At 40.6% G+C, this 19,967-nt stretch overlaps 1 protein-coding gene and 1 long non-coding RNA gene across 2 annotated transcripts in view; one reads left to right on the top strand and one right to left on the bottom strand.

Moving 5' to 3' along the window:
- LOC141948263 (uncharacterized) overlaps nucleotides 1–19,967 on the top strand; it is a 113,897-nt gene that overhangs the window by 68,950 nt on the left and 24,980 nt on the right. The gene's annotated exons all lie outside the window — the stretch shown is intronic.
- The window catches only part of ALDH1A2 (aldehyde dehydrogenase 1 family member A2), a 57,967-nt gene that overhangs the window by 11,057 nt on the left and 26,943 nt on the right, over nucleotides 1–19,967 (bottom strand). The window contains exons 5-8 of the mRNA XM_074880490.1: nucleotides 14,422–14,483; nucleotides 11,556–11,684; nucleotides 11,303–11,416; nucleotides 1,214–1,316 (exon numbers count right to left, since the gene is read on the bottom strand). Of these exons, the coding sequence (XP_074736591.1) occupies nucleotides 1,214–1,316; nucleotides 11,303–11,416; nucleotides 11,556–11,684; nucleotides 14,422–14,483 (408 nt within the window). The remainder of the gene's footprint in view (nucleotides 1–1,213; nucleotides 1,317–11,302; nucleotides 11,417–11,555; nucleotides 11,685–14,421; nucleotides 14,484–19,967) is intronic.

A 19,967-nucleotide genomic window follows, 5' to 3' on the forward strand; every position in this document is an offset into this window, starting at 1 on the left:
CCCCTGTGGAAGGCCATAGCACAGACCTGCCCCCAGCATCTATTACTCTGCTAGAAGTGTTCAGGTGATCCAGTCTGAGTGGTGATTTCTGGTGGGAGATGGAGAGGAGTAACTGGGGTAGAAGGCTGTAACATCTGCATCTGGCTCCAGCTGACAGCAGCCTTTTTAGTTTACCAGGATGGCTGTGGCTGTAATTTAGACCCTCAACTTGATAAAACATTTCTATGTAGAAAAGCTGCTGAAAGTTCTCAAGCTGTCCCTAGTCTTTCAGACATTGATAAGTTTTGAAAATGAATATCGGATTGTAACCAACTCTTGTAATTCATGCTATTCAGAATCATTCTTCTGTTCACTTTCCCCTTTTAAATTAAAAGACCAAATCCTTATATGTCTATTTATTTGGGTTACAAAGTTCTCAGAAAATGCATTGGGTACAGTGTCCCTGCACACAGCCTGAAACAATAGCTCAAAGCAAGGTGTGAACTGTCCCATTCATCTTAATGGGGTGTTAACTTCAAAACCTCCTGCTGACAATTTAGATATCAACATTTTTAACTATTTCATTGCTGATCATTTAGGCAGAAACTTCCAGTTTGTGTTTTTACCCTACCCTAAATGGCTGTCCTGTACCTTCTCAGGTGCCAAAAATCTCAGCTGCACAATATCATCCAGCTGCCAAAATCTTCAGCTCCCTGCTGACAGTGGCAATGAGGATATTTCAATACACAATTCTTCAATTGTGAAAATTTAAAAAATGGAATAATCACCATTTACAGATACTATCAAAACAGTTTAACAAAGGAATACTGCACTGACTAGATCAGCAACTCAAGTGTAAATTAAAGCCCTCCCTTTTTATAATTACTGTGAAGCAAAAAATCACAAAATTTCCAAATTTAAAGCACTAAACCACCTTGCTGAAGAGTTTAGGATGACAAATGTGTATGGGACCATGACCATGAATCACACTGTTTCTATATGCTTGCTTATAACTTTTTTTCTGTTTTCTTCTTGTCTTTGAATCTGTGGGTTCAAATGTTGTCTTTTTATAAAAAAAATCACACCTTAGTCTGCTTCTGTAAGATTAAGCATGATTAGATGCAGCTATATTGATCCATTTCACTTTGTATGAAAGATATGCCCTAAAATGAAAAAAAAAAAAAAGACACCATACAAACATGTTTTTAAGAAAAATATGGAAGTGCTGACTTACAATCAGCATCTGCAAAAATAATGTTTGGGCTTTTCCCACCCAGCTCCAGTGTAACTCTCTTCAAATTACTCCTTCCAGCTGCTTCTTGGATCAGCTTCCCAACCTGAAAGGAAATGGAGACACATTGTAGAGGGAATGCAGTCATACAGTTCACTTTAACAGCCAATGTCGGCTATCACTAGAACAGACCTCTAAATAATCCAACAGGTTCTTCAATCCAAACAGATTCTCATCAGCAGTGGACAACTTTTCAGGTTTTTTTTCTAGAAATTGAGAGGGGATAAGGCACAGCACAAAACGTTTGTACGCCTCACCTGTTTGTATCTATGCTAAAACAGCTTGAGGCTTTCTTTGAGGGTGCTTTACGAGGGCTGAATTAAAAATCCAAAATTGGTGTAACTAGAATTGCTTCCATCCAAACTAGTGGCATGTTCACAGGGTGAACTATTATTAAGAGGTTTAGTTATATATTTTTTAGTGAAAAAAATAGATCTGATATCTGAGTATGTATTAAGTATGTATTAAGCTTATTACTATGCATTATTAATAACTGCTGTCATAATTCTTTATATAGTCCAGGTGTTAGTTACCCCAGATGATGACTGCTTTTAGAATTTATTTCACTCTTACTACTTATAGTTACTAAACTGCTAGCCAGCCGGTTTGTAGGAGGGCATTTGTTCTCAAAATACAGTTTTCAGTGCCCAAAGGTTTAAGTAATCTGACCATGAAATCATGATCCAGAATATGTCAGATTCTGATGAAATAATCAGCCTTTTCTGCAGGATTAATAGCGCATAGCAGAATACCAAGTAGAGCAAGAAGTTACAAAAGCACCATCCCAGATAATCTTGATATGGGTTGAGGAGGTCAAAAGCACCTCCAAAATGTCTCTGTAAATTGTGGGGTCGGCTGGAGCAGCCGCAAATTGCAGATCTTGCCAAGGAACATGACAGCTACGTATTTGATGTGTTTCCACGTCAGTATAGTTGGGAGAGGCAGCTGTGCTCCCTGGAAATTCTCCCCTCCCTGGATCAGTGAATCCAAAATAGATCAGATTTTATACTGTTGCAGTGTAACCATGCCTCTCTTGCAGCTAAGGAAGTAATCACAGGTAGATTTAGGTCCCTCCATGGTAAAACACAGGATTAGAAGTGTCTATTGAATATTGAGAAGCTTGAGAACCTTGGTAAGTGCTTTCTTTTAACTGGGACATGTTTTAAGGTCACACAGGAAGTTAGACATGAAGTGAGATAGGAGTGAGTCCAGAGCTGGACTTCTTTCTCCACATAGTACTCTGGTCTCTCTAGCTGTTTTCTATTTCTAAGGTCAGGTGAGTGAGATTCCCTGCAGTAAGGGGTTAATGGATGAGAAGCTAAGCCTCTTAGCGAACTGAAGGCAGTCTGCTGGTGAAAGTTAAGTCAGCACTGGAGTAATCAGAAAGCCAATGAAACAGAAACCAGGGCCCCCACAGAAAAAACAAAGCAAAACCCCCACAGGATAATGGAGGAATTGTCAACCACTTTATGTACCTTTGTGATTAACTGTTTATCTGGAGATACTACAGTCGAGTGTGACTCAGGTTATTTCCTTTTAAAAAAAAAAAATTTAAATTAGTTTCTTTACCCCAGTATTGATGGAATGGAGTGTTGACATTATCATCAAATTCCTTGCATATCCCCTTAATTGGAGCTGATTTTATTGCTATGTTTGACTGACAGCCAGAAGTGAACATGAAAAAGAAGGACCCCTTCTGCCCTCCACCCCCACCACATACATTGAGCACGTCATCTGGAAATTCTGGTCTCTCAAACTGTGCTGAAAATGTACACTGGAAACCAGTGAGAGTGCTGTGTTTATAGCTAGTGCCAGCCAATGCCATTCACACCCTCACTGCCTTGAACCTCCCTCTCTCAAAGAACAACAACCACCTATTTCCCTTCAAAAATTGACTAAGAGCAGAACAGACCAAGGAGGCCAGAGCAACGTGTCCAGCCCACCATCTCTCTGCCTTCCATTCTACCACTTTAATGTCAAAACTCTTTTGTCCATGTGAGTAAAGATTTTGAAAGGATTCTATGCAAACAAGTGATTGGCAAATATGCAAGTCCAAATATTATGTATATGGCAAATATTAAAGTCCAAAGGGCTTGGAGACAATGGTGTTAATTTGGAAAAGTATGGTCCAGAGTATTTTTCGTACAGGGAGGTTGTTGTCAAGTTTCCAAGTACAAACTTAACAGACAGCTTCACTGTGTCCTTCCCGTTAGAAATCAGTGTAGACATCAGGATGGTGGGGTTCATGCTGCTCAGCATTTTTTGTGGACTGTGCTCCTGTTGTGCCCTATGCACTTACAGGTTGATAAAAGTCTCAGGGAAGGCACCAGTACTGTGATTATTTAGTGACAAAGGCAGCTTTTGTGACTGACCCTCTCTTTATGGAGCAAGACAGCATGAAAGGGATAAGTGATAGTGCTGCAATCTGTCTGGTCTTTCAGTACATGCTTCCTGTGGTGTCTCCCAGCTCTATCTGTGCGCTCCCAACAGGCAGTACAGCCTTGTGAGGGAACACTGGAAGAGAGGACTCCCCCACAGATAATGGAGCTGTGCAATTATTCAGCAGGAATGTTGGCAAAGAAAGCCCTGACTCCCCATCCTTGTTTTGAATAGGCTTCAAGATTGATACCAGGAGTATCCCTGGATAGCTTGTGAAGTACCATAACCTTGTAAGCTGTGTGGAGGGTGAGGCAGATATAATTTGGCCCATCTCAAAGAAAACAATTTGTTATTCAGAACAACAACAACAACAAAGATTAAAGAAGCATTTTGTGGCACCCGGGTGCAAAAATGCTATTTGAAAAATAGTCCTGGAAGGGTCTGTTTCTGGACTGTGAACTGTCTGACGTTAGGCATTGAGAGTGTATCATGATAGAAAACATTTGACTGTTGCTTATTTATGCCTTCTGTGTTTGGAATTTTAATGTCTCTTTCAAGAGAAGGCTTATGCAGTCACATTTTAAATACTTTGTGCAGAAATTCAGAAAAGTCTGTTGCCTTTCATGTTCTCTTAGTTTTCTGGTTTCAGGCAGAAATCAATGTTTCTAAATGGTACAGGTGGGTTTGCCTGTTACTGTTAAAGCACCAGAAGTCTCATGAGTCAAAAGCAAACCTCCACGGTTTGTGATACTTCCTCTACAGCTCTGTCAGAGTGTCTGGCTTCTCCTCTGCTCTGAACCTTTCTTTGATCACAGACACAGGTTAAGTCATTAGGGAACACCTGAATGTAGGGGAACAGCAGTTTAGCTGAACAGCGGGTCATTTTCTTGCACAGTGCCACAGACAAGACTGTGAAGGTAAGCCTGCACAGGAAGCTACATAGATTAAAAGATTCCATGAACAGTGCAAAAATTGACAGAGGAGACATACATCTTCAGTTCCTTAGGCGTTTTAAGTAACCGGGCTGCCCAGCTTTGCTATTTATACACTTCTCGGGATATTAAGAGAATATCTGGAGAACAGCAAGTGTTTTAAGTTACAAGAGATTGATTAAGGTTTGGGGAGATGGTGTGATCAGACAGAAATGTTCTGTCTTTTTTGGAATTGCAGTTTTCTCCAGCTATTGAGGCATTAGATGTCAGTGTTTTGGCAAAACCTTCAAATCCATCCTGCTGCTTACTTAGTCTGTCTGATTTTTTTAAAATTTCAGATTGTATGCAGAATCTTTCAGAGAAACATTTTAGGACTGCATGGCATGTTCAGGGTGTGTCTCCAGCAAAAACAAGTGAATTTTGAAATACTGACATGAAGAAGAGCAGTTTTATTTGATAGTGCAATGCCCTGTGTGAGGAGCTGCCCTGAAAACAGCATAGCGAGTAGTGCAGCACAAGTAAAAAGGCAATCCCAAACAGAAATTCCCGGAGAGAATCCTAAACTCTAAATGGCTCATTTGTTCCTTGGGTTAAATCCTGGCCCCATGGAAGTCCGTGGCTAAACTCTTGTTAACTTTGACAGGGCTGATACACCACCCTATTTGTTTCAGTTTTAAGAAGGTGAATCCTTTTGGCATGTATCTTTTATAGGCAAAGAGGCACAACAGTTGTCCAAGGACAGCTCCCTAAATTCTACCAAAAACACCAAGGAAGGGAAAGGGAAACAGCTACTTTTCATTCAGGAGGCACAAGCTGTCCAAGATACGATCAAAAAGATTCAGCAGAAGCAGGAAGGAATTATAATGTTGCCTTCCTAAGTCCCCCCTGTATTGAACAGGGCATATGTGTAGCATGGTAGACTAACAGACTCCTCAGAACAGGTCAAATCACCTTTAGGATTCTTGTTGCTAAAGTAGAAAATGCCAGGGTGTAATTCTTCATGATACCCAAAACCAGTAAGAGATTGTGTGATCCAGGAGAGCTGACACAACTCATTGTTCGTGCAGTAGGTAGACATTCTGTCTACATCATGCATTGTGACATTCATCTCACTTCCGAAATGAAAGGAGAATCCTGCTGAGTAAATTAGAATCAGTGGTAATACAGCTGTTAGCTACAAACATTTGTTTGGCATGAATCAATCTTGACTCTCCTGTAGTTTGCTTTGATGGTCTCTCTAGTATCTTGTTGACTAATGATGAGATCATGGTTTGTTAATCTAAGTGCATAAAGAAAACATTCTGCCAAGCAAAATGCAGACTCTTTTGTTGGCGTTTATTGCAGTTGTTTATAGACCTTTTGTTTACACAGGCATCCAAACCAATTTGTTGGATATTTATTTGGGTTACTCTACAGAACTGCATGAACACAGACCTGAATCCTATCTTTAATCTGTCTGCATTTTAATGGGTCATAGTTTGAACAAAGTGGAAACCAGCCACTTAGGATACATTTCTTGTTGGCTAGGGCTTCAAATGTTTTGTGTGCTATCTATAATTCTCATCTTGAGAGCGTTTAACAACTGGAGAGAGTTCTAAGCCACTCTGATTTGGAGGTAACACATTTGGTTTTGAACAGAAGTTATTAGAACTCATTAAATTTTTGCAACAAGCAAAATACAATTTTTAATCCAGCCAGTGCTTTAAATGCACATATTTTTAAATGTGTAACTTCTTGCTTTCCATAATCATCTCTACTCTTAAGCCCAGAACATACTGCACCCAACTACTCCATGTGCACCAGGAACTTGCAGGTACACAGTTCCTGTTCAGATGGAGCACACATAGACATGGCCAGAGAGCTCACAGGAGTCCAAATGGCTGCATTTGCAAAGCCTGGAACTGAATTCACAGATTTGAGTGGAAATAGAGGCAAATGAAGAGTAAAGCAGCTTCTGATGGCTGCTCTTCTCTGCTATTTGAAGGACTCTCACCCTTGCTACTTAGCAAAAGTTCTTTCAGAAAATAAGAGGGTAATATGAAGAACCTCTCTGCATTTCTGCTATGTTTAAAAATTGTCCCCTCATCAGCACTTGTCTTGGAAATAAATAAGGTCCACTGTTCATTTATCTGGGGAAGAGAAGAGACTTTTATACCCTCCCCTGTACTTCTGAGCTCTGCAGCCCAACAGCAGACAAGTGTAAGCTAGACATCCTGAGTTTGGATCTGTTCTTAAACTCAGAAAATATAAATGAGTTTTATTTTAATTAAATTGTTGCTACTAATTTTTTTAAAGGAACTCAAATAGACAGGAATACATGGAACAGTGAAGAAGCTGAGGCAGAGAGGGGCAGAGTAGAAGGGAAAGGCATGTATAGTGAACAACTGGGATAGTGTGGGAGATAGCTGAGCTTTACAGAACCACTCCCAAAGTCCTGTGAGTGAGAGTTTCACCCTACTGCTAGGGACCAGAAAGATCAAGGAGAAATACAGTAAGACAATAATGAGATGTTTAAATTGATTATGGGCTTTCAAGGGAAGCTGGGAAAGGGATAGGAGCAAGTGTTGACATGGTCAGATTGGCTGGAAGAAAGATTGGTTTTGGCAGTTTAATCTGATTCTGGAAGATGAGGAAAAAACGTGTCAGTGAAGCCTGAGAGGAGATCGCTGTCATTAAGGAGGATCATGGATTAGCCCTGGTTCACTAAAAACAACATAGTAAAAATAAACACTTTTGTTAAAATGCCCATACCAAACAAGCTGCTGAAGTGTATGAACCAAAGCAAGCAGAGAAGCCAAGAAAGCTGCTGGAATCTAAGAAGGCACAATATTTTTAGGCTTGCTTTCATACTCAGTATGGTTTTCTTTCTTTCAGTGTGACAGTTGTCAAAGTGAAATTCATAGCCTGCTGGGTGTCTGCAGAACCCTTCCTAGTGAGCTGTAGAGGGAAGAGTTTTGAGAGCCATGCAGTAGGGGACTGGGAGAGGAGGTGATCCAGGGGAGGGTGTTTCATAAGAAGCAGGCAGGCTAAGGGATGAAAATGTTGGCAGACTACTCTTTTAATGTGCATGAGCTAACCCCTAAAAGGAGGGGTCAGAAGGAAAGAGGGAGAGAAGTGGAATCAAACAGTGATGGTACCACAGAAAAAGCTCTTCATGATTTTTCACATATTATTTGGGAGGGGGGTGTGAAAAATAAACAGTAGTACTTAAAACAATTTTCAAAGCACTAGAGAATCTAAGAAACAGGAACGAAATAGAGAGTGCAAACTGGACCGGCATCATAAATTAGAAATCGGTATCATAAATTAGAAGTCATTTATGTGTTGTCGTGGCATAGGCATGGGTTTGAGGCCTCACATAGTCAGGAGTTTGAAGAAGTACTGGACTAATGCATGGATGACAAGGCCATTGGTTGCTATTAAATACAACTGTCCACATACACCTTTGGGCTCAGGAAGTCCTGAAATTGTTGATTGCCAGAAGCTGTGAGGCTACAGCAAGGGAAGGTTCACTCTACACATTCTCTCTTCTTCTATAAGCATCTGTTACTGGTCATGTTGCAAGATAAGGTGCTTGGCTGGATGGATCTTTGGTGTAGCTATGTCAGGCTTTATTGAGTTAAGGTCATGAACTTGGCCTTTTGGCTCATTAGTTCTATGGATTGGGTTCTACAAATTTTGGAAAACATTAGCTTTAAATTTGCTGTAGGGAGAGCAGCCTGTTTTCTGCCTTTTAAAAAACTTTGCAGGAAATAGCCATAAGTATATACTTCAAAGGTATAGAACCTCAAGGTGAAAACTTGAGAAAAACCTGTGCTTTGAACATCTAAACTTGAAGCTCTTTGCTTTTGTACTGATAGGTTTTATCATCAGCTTGCTCAGTTGAAAGTATTAACTGCCTTAACTAGCACCTGGATGAAATGGGGGGAATGGAAGTCAATATGGTGGTATTTACATATCTGATGGCTAGCGGAAATCCACATCACTGGAGTGTACAGTTGACATGCCTCAGACAAGACCAGAGAGACAAAATATTTCCATTATTATTTCATTAGAAATTGAAATCTGTTTTGGAGAAGTCAAAGACTCTATAGTACAGCTCATACCACAGCATTGTGTTTAAAATATTACAATGTTGACTTGCTGTTACAAAAATTCAGTGTTACAGGAAATCAGAAACAATATGGAATAGTTTACACTAACTCTGCATTAAAACGTTCCATCTGTTCTTGCTTTAGGTTCTTAGAGAATTGCTTTTTCATCTCTGTAATGCTTTTCACTTCCTATTGGTAAGACTTTTAAAGGTAGGCACTGAGTTAGTATAAAACCCACAGCTTTTTGAGTTTAAACGCCTATTAAAACTAAAACTGTCTGGAACTACAATAAAAATTTATTTTGGCTACAAAAGACAACTTTGAAACCTAACCCATCTGTATTTTTCCTCCTCCAAACAGTGCAACATCCTGTATAATAGAATATTTATCTTAAACAGAGACCACATATCTTTCTGAAAACAATTGTTTCAACTTAATTTATGGGGGGGTAATCAGCTCATATTAAAGTTTTCAATATTCCAGGATGCTAATATAAATTGGTTACAGGAGATGTAATGACTGGAGTAATTCCACAGAATAATCTGAAATCTGATGTTGCCATTGACTTAGAATTTAGCCTGGGTATATTATAATCTAAAATTGCCATAAAAAATTCATGTACAGGCATATAGTAATTGCAAAACAACTGTGTGTGCAAATTAAGCATATGACTGTAGCTACATTTTACTGGTAATTTAGGCTTGTGTATGGTGACTTCCAAACTTGATTACAGGATAATTCCACAGGAGTCATTTATTTTAAGTAATTGAGCTGGTCTCTGCAATCTCTGGGCCCACCAGGGAGATACCCACACATATCTAGTAGGGCTGCTTGGTCAGTGAATTTATCCACTCAAATCAAAAACAAATTGACTCACTGTGAAGAGCAGTATCCCTGGGATGCATAAAGCCTCCCACTGCCACGAGTGGGAGTCAAACATATCAAAGAGAGACTGGATCCCTGGGGTTTAGCTCCCTCCATACAATAGTTTGTCACATTTTGAATTGAAACGGACCGGGTTTAGCACTCTCTAAATATAATCAGCCCTGAAACTCCCACTGAGATTCCTCTCTGTCTGCCTTTAGACGATGAGATAAGGCCCCTTCTTCTGTGACTTCAGTCTGGAGTACCTCTATCATCCCCACCCCAATCCTGATAACAACCAGCTCCACACATATTTGAGAGCAAGACACGATTTGAGTTTTGAGGCGTTCATTACTCTTTCTGTAGATTACAGCCTTTGTCTTCAGACCAAACCTCCTCTATAACATCTTCATTATCAGGTTCAACAAGGGTCAGTGCTGGGTCCTGCACTTGGGTCACAACAACCCCATGTGACACTACAGGCTTGGAGAGAGTGGCTGGAAAGCTGCCCAGCGGAAAAGGACCTGGCGGTGTTGGTCAGCTGGCTGAATGTCAGCAGTGTGCCCAGGTGGCTGAGAAGGCTAACAGCATCCTGGCTTGTATCAGAAATAGTGTGGCCAGCAGGGACAGGGAAGAGATCATCCCCTTGTCCTCAGCACTGGTGAGGCCTCACCTCGAATACTGGGTTCAGTTTGGGCCTCTCACTACAAGAAAGACATTGAGGGGCTGGAACGTGTCCAGAGAAGGGCAATGAAACTGGTGCAGGGTCTGGAGCACAGGTCTGATGGGGAGCGGCTGAGGGAACTGGGGGGCCTTAGTCTGGAGACGAGGAGGCTGAGGGGAGACCTTACTGCTCTTTACAACTACCTGAAAGGAGACTGTAGCAAGGTGGATGTCGATCTCTTCTCCCAATTAACAAGTGCTAGGACAAGAGCAAACGGCCTGACGTTGTGCCAGGGGAGGTTTAGACTGGATATTAGGAGATACTTCTTCACCAGAAGGGTTGTCAAGCATTGGAACTGGCTGCCCAGGGAAGGCGTGGAGTCACCAACCCTGGAGGTATTTAAAAGATGTGTAGATGTGATGCTTAGTGACATGGTTTAGTGGTGCACTTGGCAGTGCTAGGGTAACCATTGGACTCAGTATTTTCCAACCTAAATGATTCTATGATTCTGTCACAGACTCATAGCAAGACATTTTTGCATCCAGCAGACAACTGACTCCCTTCATCTTCTGGCCAGCTTCTTTCCATCATTTTGGGAACAGGCACCTTGGACAATCTCCTTTTCTCCCTGCACTTGTTCGTTTTTAGACCTCCTCTTCCTCCTCAATATACTTGAATGCAGCATCAAATTTGAAGTACATTTGCCCCAGTTTGCCCCTTTCTTCTCCCTTTTTCCCCAAGTACACCAAGATACACAAATTATAGATGCTAAAGCAGAATTTATGTGTGCTGCGATATACATGGGATGTTCTGCCTACTTGCATGTGATTCACATCCTCATAAGCCCACAGGAAATCCCAGCAATATTTTTCCAGGCATATCTCCTGTGCTGAGGTGCCGAGCACAGCAGGGGCTGGAGGAGCCATTTCTGCTTTGGAAGTACTGTGGCACGTTAAGTTCAGCTGGGAAGGACAGACCACTGTTATTTAGATGTAGCTCTTCTACTCAGTGACAGTGAGAAATGTAGCACCAGGACTTAATGCTATCTCCCTAAGTATTTACTCGCATTTTACAGTAACATATCCGTGAATCCTCTTACCTCAGTGGATCCAGTAAAAGCAATTTTATCAATGCCAACATGAGATGCTATGGCGGCACCAACAATTGGACCAAATCCTGGCAAAATATTGACAACTCCTGGTGGAAAGCCAGCCTGTCAAAATAGGAATGAATGAATGAATGAAGGAAGCGTGATTTATGAAAACTGACAGAGCACGTTAAACCAGGCATGTGCTAGTAGTTCTCTCCCCACAAGGAGAGACAGAGATACTATTCCTGTCAATTATTCTTACCTCCTTGATGAGGGCTCCCATATAGAGAGCGCTGAGTGGTGTTTGTTCTGCTGGTTTAATAACTACTGTATTGCCACAGCACAGAGCTGGAGCAATCTTCCATGCAAACATCAGCAGGGGGAAGTTCCACTGTAGGAAAAAGTAAAAGTTGATAGATGGAAAAATATTGCAGTGGTGTTTTGTTTTCAAGATGTCAAGCTGCTACCTCACTTACTTCTCAGGCTGATCCTCAACATAAATCTTTCCCAGCACAAAGCAAGGATTTTTTTTTAATTACTGCCATTAAGAAAGTGACGATAGTGACCTTTTAGTTCTTTCTCTTCTGTTCAAAGAAATACAGCCCCACCCACAGTCTTCATAAAAGAATCTTCTGGTATCTGTTAATTTTTTTAGTCACAACTTCTATTTCATTTACTGTTTTACAATTGGCATTTTAATTCCCCCATGACAAATAGTTCCTGCTTCTCATACATTTGGAAAGAACTGTCTGTTCATGCTGAAGCATTTTTGGATGTAAATTTCCTATCCCTGAATAAATCTTAAAATATAAAATCTCTACTCAAAATTATATAATCCTTAGTTGATGGGATTACAACAAAAAACCCCATAAATGTCAATGCTTGCTCAAAGCATTGCATTTTCTTGAAAACTTATTACTGAGGAATTTATATGGAAGACATTAAAAGAATAGTAAAAAACAAGTTGAGAAACACACTTTGCTGATACAAAATTTTGTATTATCATTAATTTCAACTTCATTTATCTGCAGCAGAAGATGTAGTGAATTATATTAGTTTGATGCACAAATTGTGGATAAAGAGTAACAGGCCTTTCTGCATCAAGACCTGATCCTAACAGGTTAAGTGGATAGTCCCGCTGGTTTCAGTGGAAATGCCAGAGTAATAAAATAGCTGCATTTGCACAATCACTCTTATAAATGCATATAATAATCTCCTTTGGAAAGAAAATAGAAAATATCAGTCACAAAGAGTCAGCCACTGGCCAGAACATATTACTGCCTGATGCATATCAGCTGCCACTCTCACAGACATCTCTCTAGCCCCTGGCTAGCTTGGAAAAATACACAACTGTCTTTCCTTCACTGAACACCCAATTTTTTACTCCCTCAGTTGTTTATAAACTTCAGAGACAAAGTGATGTTTTAATTCCATCTCCAGTATATAAACCTGGGAGGGGAGCTATAGGGCCAACAGTGTGCTGACAGCCTGCACTTCTAATGGTATTGCAAGGAGAGCTCTGAGGAGTTTTATAGGGCAGTATATAGCCCTGTTTATGCTACAGAGCTGCCAAAGAGCCTATGTTTTGATGGAAGCTAGGATGTGAAAGAGGATGAGGAGTTTAGTGTTAGGCTTGCTGTTTAATTTTATTTCTGTAATAACATATTTGCTAGTGTAATGGCTAAGTGCATGCAGCAGCCCAGGGGTTGTACTCCGTGACTGGTAGCTGTGGAGAAAATAATGTAAGAGCTTAGCAGCAGTGTTAGAATAGATGTGTATGACAGCCATGTTGAAGTTTTGAAGAACAAAGTTGGGGGAAGAATGAACAATTATGGTAGATGGCTGGGTACCCTGAACAAAGAGTTTTACAAATCTAAACTAAATAAATCCAGCTTTTGGCCTGATCTTCAGCCCGTGGCCAAGTTTCTTCAACAGATCTGTCAGTTAAGCTCAATGAGACAAGCCTAAGAGATGTCCAGCAACTTTGGGGTTAGATGTTGGGGTTGTCGTTTTGCAAATGCTTATGCAAGTGCTTGGCTGAAGAATGGGGACAGAGCTGTGGAATCCCTCATTCATAAGGATCACTGTTGAGTCAAGTTAGGAGAGTGCATAGGTGTTTGCAGGATGGGTGTAGCCACAGACTCGGAGTCGTTTGCATGTTTCTCTGAGTTTCTATGGAGTACCAAACACAATAGCCACCCCCTAACAAAGACATGAAATAACACCAAATATAAATAGGGAAAAAGGGCTTAACATTGTTAAAGTAATCTTTTCTGGCTGCTCCTCTTTTAACGGAATTGCTGCATGTTGCTGTTTAGTGGCTTTGTGGTTAACATGAACAAAATAAAAAACCAACATCAACAAAAATTTCAGAGAATGTCCTGATTAGTTCCCCAGTGCTTTGTCAAGGAAAAAAGCTTCCACGCAATATTTTAATAGCTATATGTGAGCCTCCCATTGCAATTTCTGCCAAAGCTGGTTAACTGGTTCTTCTGAAAAAGTTAGCTTCTCAGTGTAATTCCCGTGCAGTGTTCAGCAAGAGTACTTCAAGGATGTATATTGGGGTGAGGGGGAGTATTAGATTTGATGAAATGCTGTGTTTCTCTCTCATAACAAATAAAACAAACATGTCATGTCTTTTATTAGCTACACAATGTTAATTGTAATGATATGTCTCCTGGAGTTTCCTTTTCTCCTCCAGCCTTGTAAAAGAAATAGCAGGAAAGAATGGAATTAAAATGCATCACATTCTCCCAGGAACTGAGGAGCCTGTTAAATCACAGTAAAAACTAAATAAATAAAAAGACTACCACAGCAAAGCATCAATTTTCCATAAGTTGTGTGAACATCCATAACCACTGACAGCATATTAACACTGTGTTTTGCTTTGCTTGTTTTAATCATGAGAATTCTATGACTTGAGAACTTAACTCCTAATAACAGAGCCTAAACCCTATTAGCATGTTCAAATAAGCATTTGCAGGGAGGCTGTTAAAGATATGTCAACAATATGAGCTCAGCTTTTTTCGTAATGGAAAACACACATAGCTGAGGACCATGTTTTATGTGTCTTTAAAGAGAGCTGGTTCAAATGAAAATAAATAGAAAGCGCTAGTAGAGATACTCACAGGGATGATCTGTCCACACACTCCGATGGGTTCGTGTCTTGTAAACGTAAAATAATCTCCATCTGAAACAGATGAGCATGGTTACTCTCAAGTGCAGTTTGACTTGGCAGAACAAAAAAAAAAATAGAGGGGGAAAAAAAGCTCTAAGGATCAGCCTTTGATGGCAGTAAAAGAAATAAAGAAGTCATGGAAATGTTTTTTCATGAGCCAGCATGGGAAACCTAGGTTCAGGAGCAACCTAGCTGTTCTTTCTGTAGAACAAAGGAAGCAGGCATCCCATCAGAAAGTAACCTGCTTTGTTTGCTGGGAAAGCGGACAAGCTCTACAAAAAAGGGCAGTAGCAAGGAAGCCACTTACTGTCTCTGCTGATTTCGGGGTGAGAGAAGCGAAGGAAAAGTCACAAAGGCAATTTCTTGAAAGGCACGACTGGAACAGCAATATAAAGGTACATATACAAGCAGATGCGGGATGGTAGAGTAACATACATCTCACTCATCTTCCACTGAGGTCACGGGCAGTTTGAAGTAATGGAATTATATACCACAAACTGTACATGTGGAGTGAAGAGGTGAAGCCTGTGACTGACGTGTAATTGAGCATGATTTACTGCAGAAGACAACACTAAGGAGAATACAGGGGTCGTCCTAGAGCCATGCTCTGAGTGCTGACTTCTAGAACAAGGCCTGTATCAGAAATGGCCTCGAGCTAAACAGGCAGGCAGTTTAAGCTTACAAGGAAGAGTTGGATGCAACTAGAAGACAAGACAACAGAGAACAAGAGAAGTTTTCACAAACCTTTTGGGCAAGACAGAAGTGAATAAATAAATTAAAGGACCAGGTCACTGAGAACTTGGAAATTATGGGCTTTTCTCACTGGACTTTTGACAGAAATAAGAATATGGACTAAGATCCTAACAATAAAGATGCAGGAAAGGCAGACTGCCTATTCACAAGCAGCAGGTGTGAATGGTATGAGGCTAAAGGGAATTACTTAAATAACTCTCTGATCTGGTAATTATTTTTAAGGTTCTGATGAACAAAAATGGCAAAAAACTCCAGGGGCGAGAGGTACCATTAGTTAAAGTGAGTGCTGCACTGGATCTGCAGTCCTTAACTAAAGCACTGTTGAGCTCAGGGCAGCCTGAGTCAGGTCATGAAATAAACACATCGGCAAGGTGGGGTCAGGCCTGTGGTCTGTGCGAACCTTTCAGATGGCCTGGCCTGCTCAGAGCAGCAGCTCTCTGTGCTGGCTCATTTTGCACAGCTGGTATAAGTGACTGTCATGGGGGCTGAGGGAGTTCATGCTCTTTCACAAAGCTGCACGGTTGTTGCTCCTTCAGCCCTTGCCTGTGGTCTGGCAGTACATGCTGAGGTTAGACATGCTGTGATGTGATGTAGGCTTCTTCCCAGTTGATAAAGGGCAGGAAAATGACCTGCCTTGTGTGGGGACCCGTTAAGGTATTGTCTATCAGCTCTGTTAGTGTGCTTGGCTTGCATCTGTGCAAAGTAGATCCTTTGCACTTTCGTACCTAAATTGAGTCTTGTGGCCGTATAAACTAGTCCAGGCTCAAACCACCTCTGAGTTTAGGTCAAATGTTTTTCAGTGAGGCTACAGCTGAGGGAAGGGCTATGCTAAAGGCATGACCTGAATGTGCCCCTTGGCCTGTAGTGCTTGGTCATCTAGAAAAACTTGAATCTCTTAGAAAAAGCATTTCAACTAAGTATGTGAGAATGATGAGAAGGTTACCTAGGCTCAATCACAGGAGATGATTTACCAGGATAGGAAATGGTCAGACAGAGGAAGGGAATAAGAGGAGGGGGGATTACAGTGCTTCTGCTCCCATTGTCACTGTCCAATGCAGGGGTATGTGCCTTCCTTCACATGGTTTGCGAGCAGCTGTGGCCTCTGCCCCATTCGGTCCGGAGCTGCCGCCAGCCTTGTTCAGTATCGGGGCAAGACCTAACTTCCCCACGGAGAGTGCCTTTTGGGAACCTGCTGCAATGCCCTGTACTATACATCTGGTAACAATAAATGGGTTAATCCATAAAGCTTCTTGGGTTTAAGTAAAGACTTCAACTTGAATTTGATTAGAAATAACTTATTTTCAGGTCTGCTTATTTCTGTACATCTACTTTACAGGATTTGCTCAGTAGAAACCTGAGCTAGAGTAGCTAATGCATCAGCTGGGGGCCAGATACAGAATAATTATGAGACAGGTAACAATAGTCTGCAACTAAGACAAGGGGCAGAACAGAGGAAATAAAGGAGGGAGGGAGAGAGAGAAAAGAGATTCACATCAAGAAAAGGAGGAAGAAAATAGTTGCTCAGTGGGTTTGCTCTGCATTGACAAAATGTCATCGCAGTGTTCTGATCTCTAGAGGCTTAGCAACTGCCCAGTGGAGATGAGAATATTTGTTTCACAAATTGAGCTGATCAGTTTGATTTTCTAGGTTATCTTTCACAGATGCTAGCAGTGGTTCACAGACCATAGGAAGAATCATCAGACCAGACAGAGGTAAAGTAGAAGTCAAAATACAGAGAAGTATATACAGGCAAAACTGTCTAAGTGCTCAAGAGGCACCCAGGAGTCAGCTAAAAATACCAGCTTGTACTCGGTAGTACTGTGAGAGGTGGATTCTCAGCCAGAAGGTTGGTGACAACATAGCAGTAACACAGTTACGTTAGCACTGTCTGACTTTAGATTGCCACTGCATAATCATCACCACATGTCTGCGTGCTTCATAACATAAAGTTATAGATAACCTGAACCTGCTTGCCAAGTCAGACAAATGGTGGTTAATTCTACCAAACGTAGGCAGAACGTTCTTTCCACAGAGCAATACTTCCCATGCAGAGTTGCTTGCCCTGCTTTCTTTCACTAGACTCCAGACAGCTGCCCTTTTTGACACCTACTTCCAAAGTTCATCATCCACAGGCTTACTGTTAAGGTGGGATTTTTGAGGTTGCATCCTAACAATATCTTTGTGAGCATATGTGACTTGAAGTTATTTAGAAGCTTCAGATGCCTCTGGACAGGCCAAAGATATATCTAAGAGCTGCCTTGCCCATAACATAAAATAAGCTGTTACCATGGCAAAATAACTCAAGATTGATGAAGTGAATCAGTTTTTCTGAACAATAGCATAGAAAGGTCCCCCATCCTCAGAAATTAAAAAGACTTTTAAAACATTTTAGAATTTAAGATTAGTTTATATGTCATGCTAATGACACTTACTCCAAGATGCTATTGCTGATTATTGTGACTCTTTCCCTTCTACTAGCTGGCAGCCAGAAGAATATTGCCTGAGAGGGATCTGACAGTCTGATCCCACATCCAGTCTAAAAATTTGTCTTAAAAGTTTTTTTTTAATATTCTCAGCTGATGTAAACTGGCATTCTTCAGTCCTCACTGATACTAATAGAGCCAGATCAATTTGCAGCTACTTAGCACCTGGCCCAAAGATTTTTATTTTTTAATCAGAAAGAAAGCCCCATTTATCCAGGGATCTCACTTTGGGACAGCAATACCTTCCACAGATGTGTCTGCTCAGATTTCCATCAGGAGTCTCCATCCCGGATATTTTATTTGCATAACAATCAAAATACAGTCACATGCCTCACATAGCAGGACACAGCAAAGAAGTGGGTGAGAGCCGAGTTGGTTCTTTAAGCTGTATATCATATATTGATTGCTTGCATTCAGTTTATTAGTTTAACAGTTTCTAGTCTAGCCTCATTCTGTTTTAATTTGAATGATCAAGGCTTTACACGTGGGATCAAGCAAAGGGCAGTCTGAAGGTTTTAGCAGCTCTGGGACCAAAAGGAATGTGACTGTAAAACGCACTGTTCTTCTTCGACTTGTCTATCGCTTGCCTGTTTTTATTTTAGAGGAGAAGAAAAACTCAGCAAGACCAGATGAAAGATTAGGAGGTTTCAGATTTATTATCACACTGAACAGAAAGAGAAGGAGATTTAATAGGGTTTTTATTTTGGTTTTGTTGTCTTGTTTGGTTTCCTTTGATGAGCTGATGGTAAGTGAATGTAAAGAGCACCATTGTTTAACACTGGCCTTGCTCTAAAATAGCTTTATGAGAATGACAAATTTATGGTGTGAAACTAGAGGAATACAGAGGAGTGTTAAACCAAGAGGAAGAACTAACTGATACCCTGCAAATCTGTGAATGGACTTACGATTCTACGCTACTGATAACTGTGTTTGTTAGCACTGAAGTCTGCATTTAGGAAGGCATGCTGAAAATGTGCCTTCCTCTCCCCCAGCGTAGCCCACCTCACTGAAAAAAAATCAGGGTTTTCATCTCAAACACTACTTGAGGACAAGAATAAGCAGAGAATATTTATTCTCCTTAAGCTGGCAATGCCTTTTGGTGACTGATCTAAATTCTGTGTACCTGCGGGGCTAACGAGGGAGAAGGAGGCATTCACTGACCAGGGAGAAAGAGATCAGGGCACAGGAAATTTGCTGAATATATGAATTTATGGCATGCGCTGCACTTTTGCATGTTTAGATGTGAAGTGCAAGCAGCAAATCCAGGATTTATGAATCTCAGCCTAAATCACTGTGGAAATCTTCAAAAGTCCTTACATGAGAGTCTACGCCTGCAGTATTAATATTGTCATTTCTTTGGTGAAAATATACTAGTGATGATAAACGTCAGTCAGTACACACTGCAGTTTTAATAAGCTGAAACACCATGATGAGTAATGCTGCAGTAAGAGTTACATGATCTGTTTTCCTCCTGAAAATTCTGGGGCCACATTTTCATCTGCTTGCCTGACTTTGATAGTTTGGGGCTTTGCTGTACAGAGGCAAGCTAGTGTACTGTAGATATCATGTTACATAAAGTCATTTTATGGAAATAGATGGGCAACAGCAAAATTCATTTATTTGTGAGTGTGCCTTCCTGGTCTCCTTCAGTTAAAGTGTAGTAAACATGCACGCGCAATGAACAGTGTGCACCGGGAAGCCAAAAAGAATCCATAGAATAAATGTTGGTTTTCCTTACTGTTTTTCCAAAGATATAAAATAAATCAGGTAAAAGATGAGTATATTTATCTTAACGACTGCACCTGCATAAAATCATTCTTTGCTATCATGTGCCTTTTTGCATAATTATAGCTGTCAGTACATCTAGTCCAGAGGGCAAATGAATATATTTGCAACAGAAAATGCAGCCTGTATTTGTTAAACAGCTGGGAGGGAGGGACAGGAGGAAGAGACTTGTTAAATAAAAATAATGGTAAGTATTTTTTCTTATCTCTTTAGCAAAATACAAGAACAGAATAACTGATTTCCTAGCATGTATGAAGATTTATTTCATACATACAATATAGAACTCATCCCACTGAATAATTTGAAGAAGCATATAGAACAAAATATATCCGATACATATGTGGAGTTCTCTATAGTAACATTACAAACTCTCTTGAAGTAGAAATGAATTTGGATCCAGTGTTCTTAGTCCCAAGTAAAATGATTTGCATAGGCAGTAGGAAGACATATAAACAAGATATATAAGTAAGCATAC

This window comes from Strix uralensis, chromosome 11, assembly GCF_047716275.1.
Source record: "Strix uralensis isolate ZFMK-TIS-50842 chromosome 11, bStrUra1, whole genome shotgun sequence".
NCBI lineage: Eukaryota > Metazoa > Chordata > Aves > Strigiformes > Strigidae > Strix > Strix uralensis.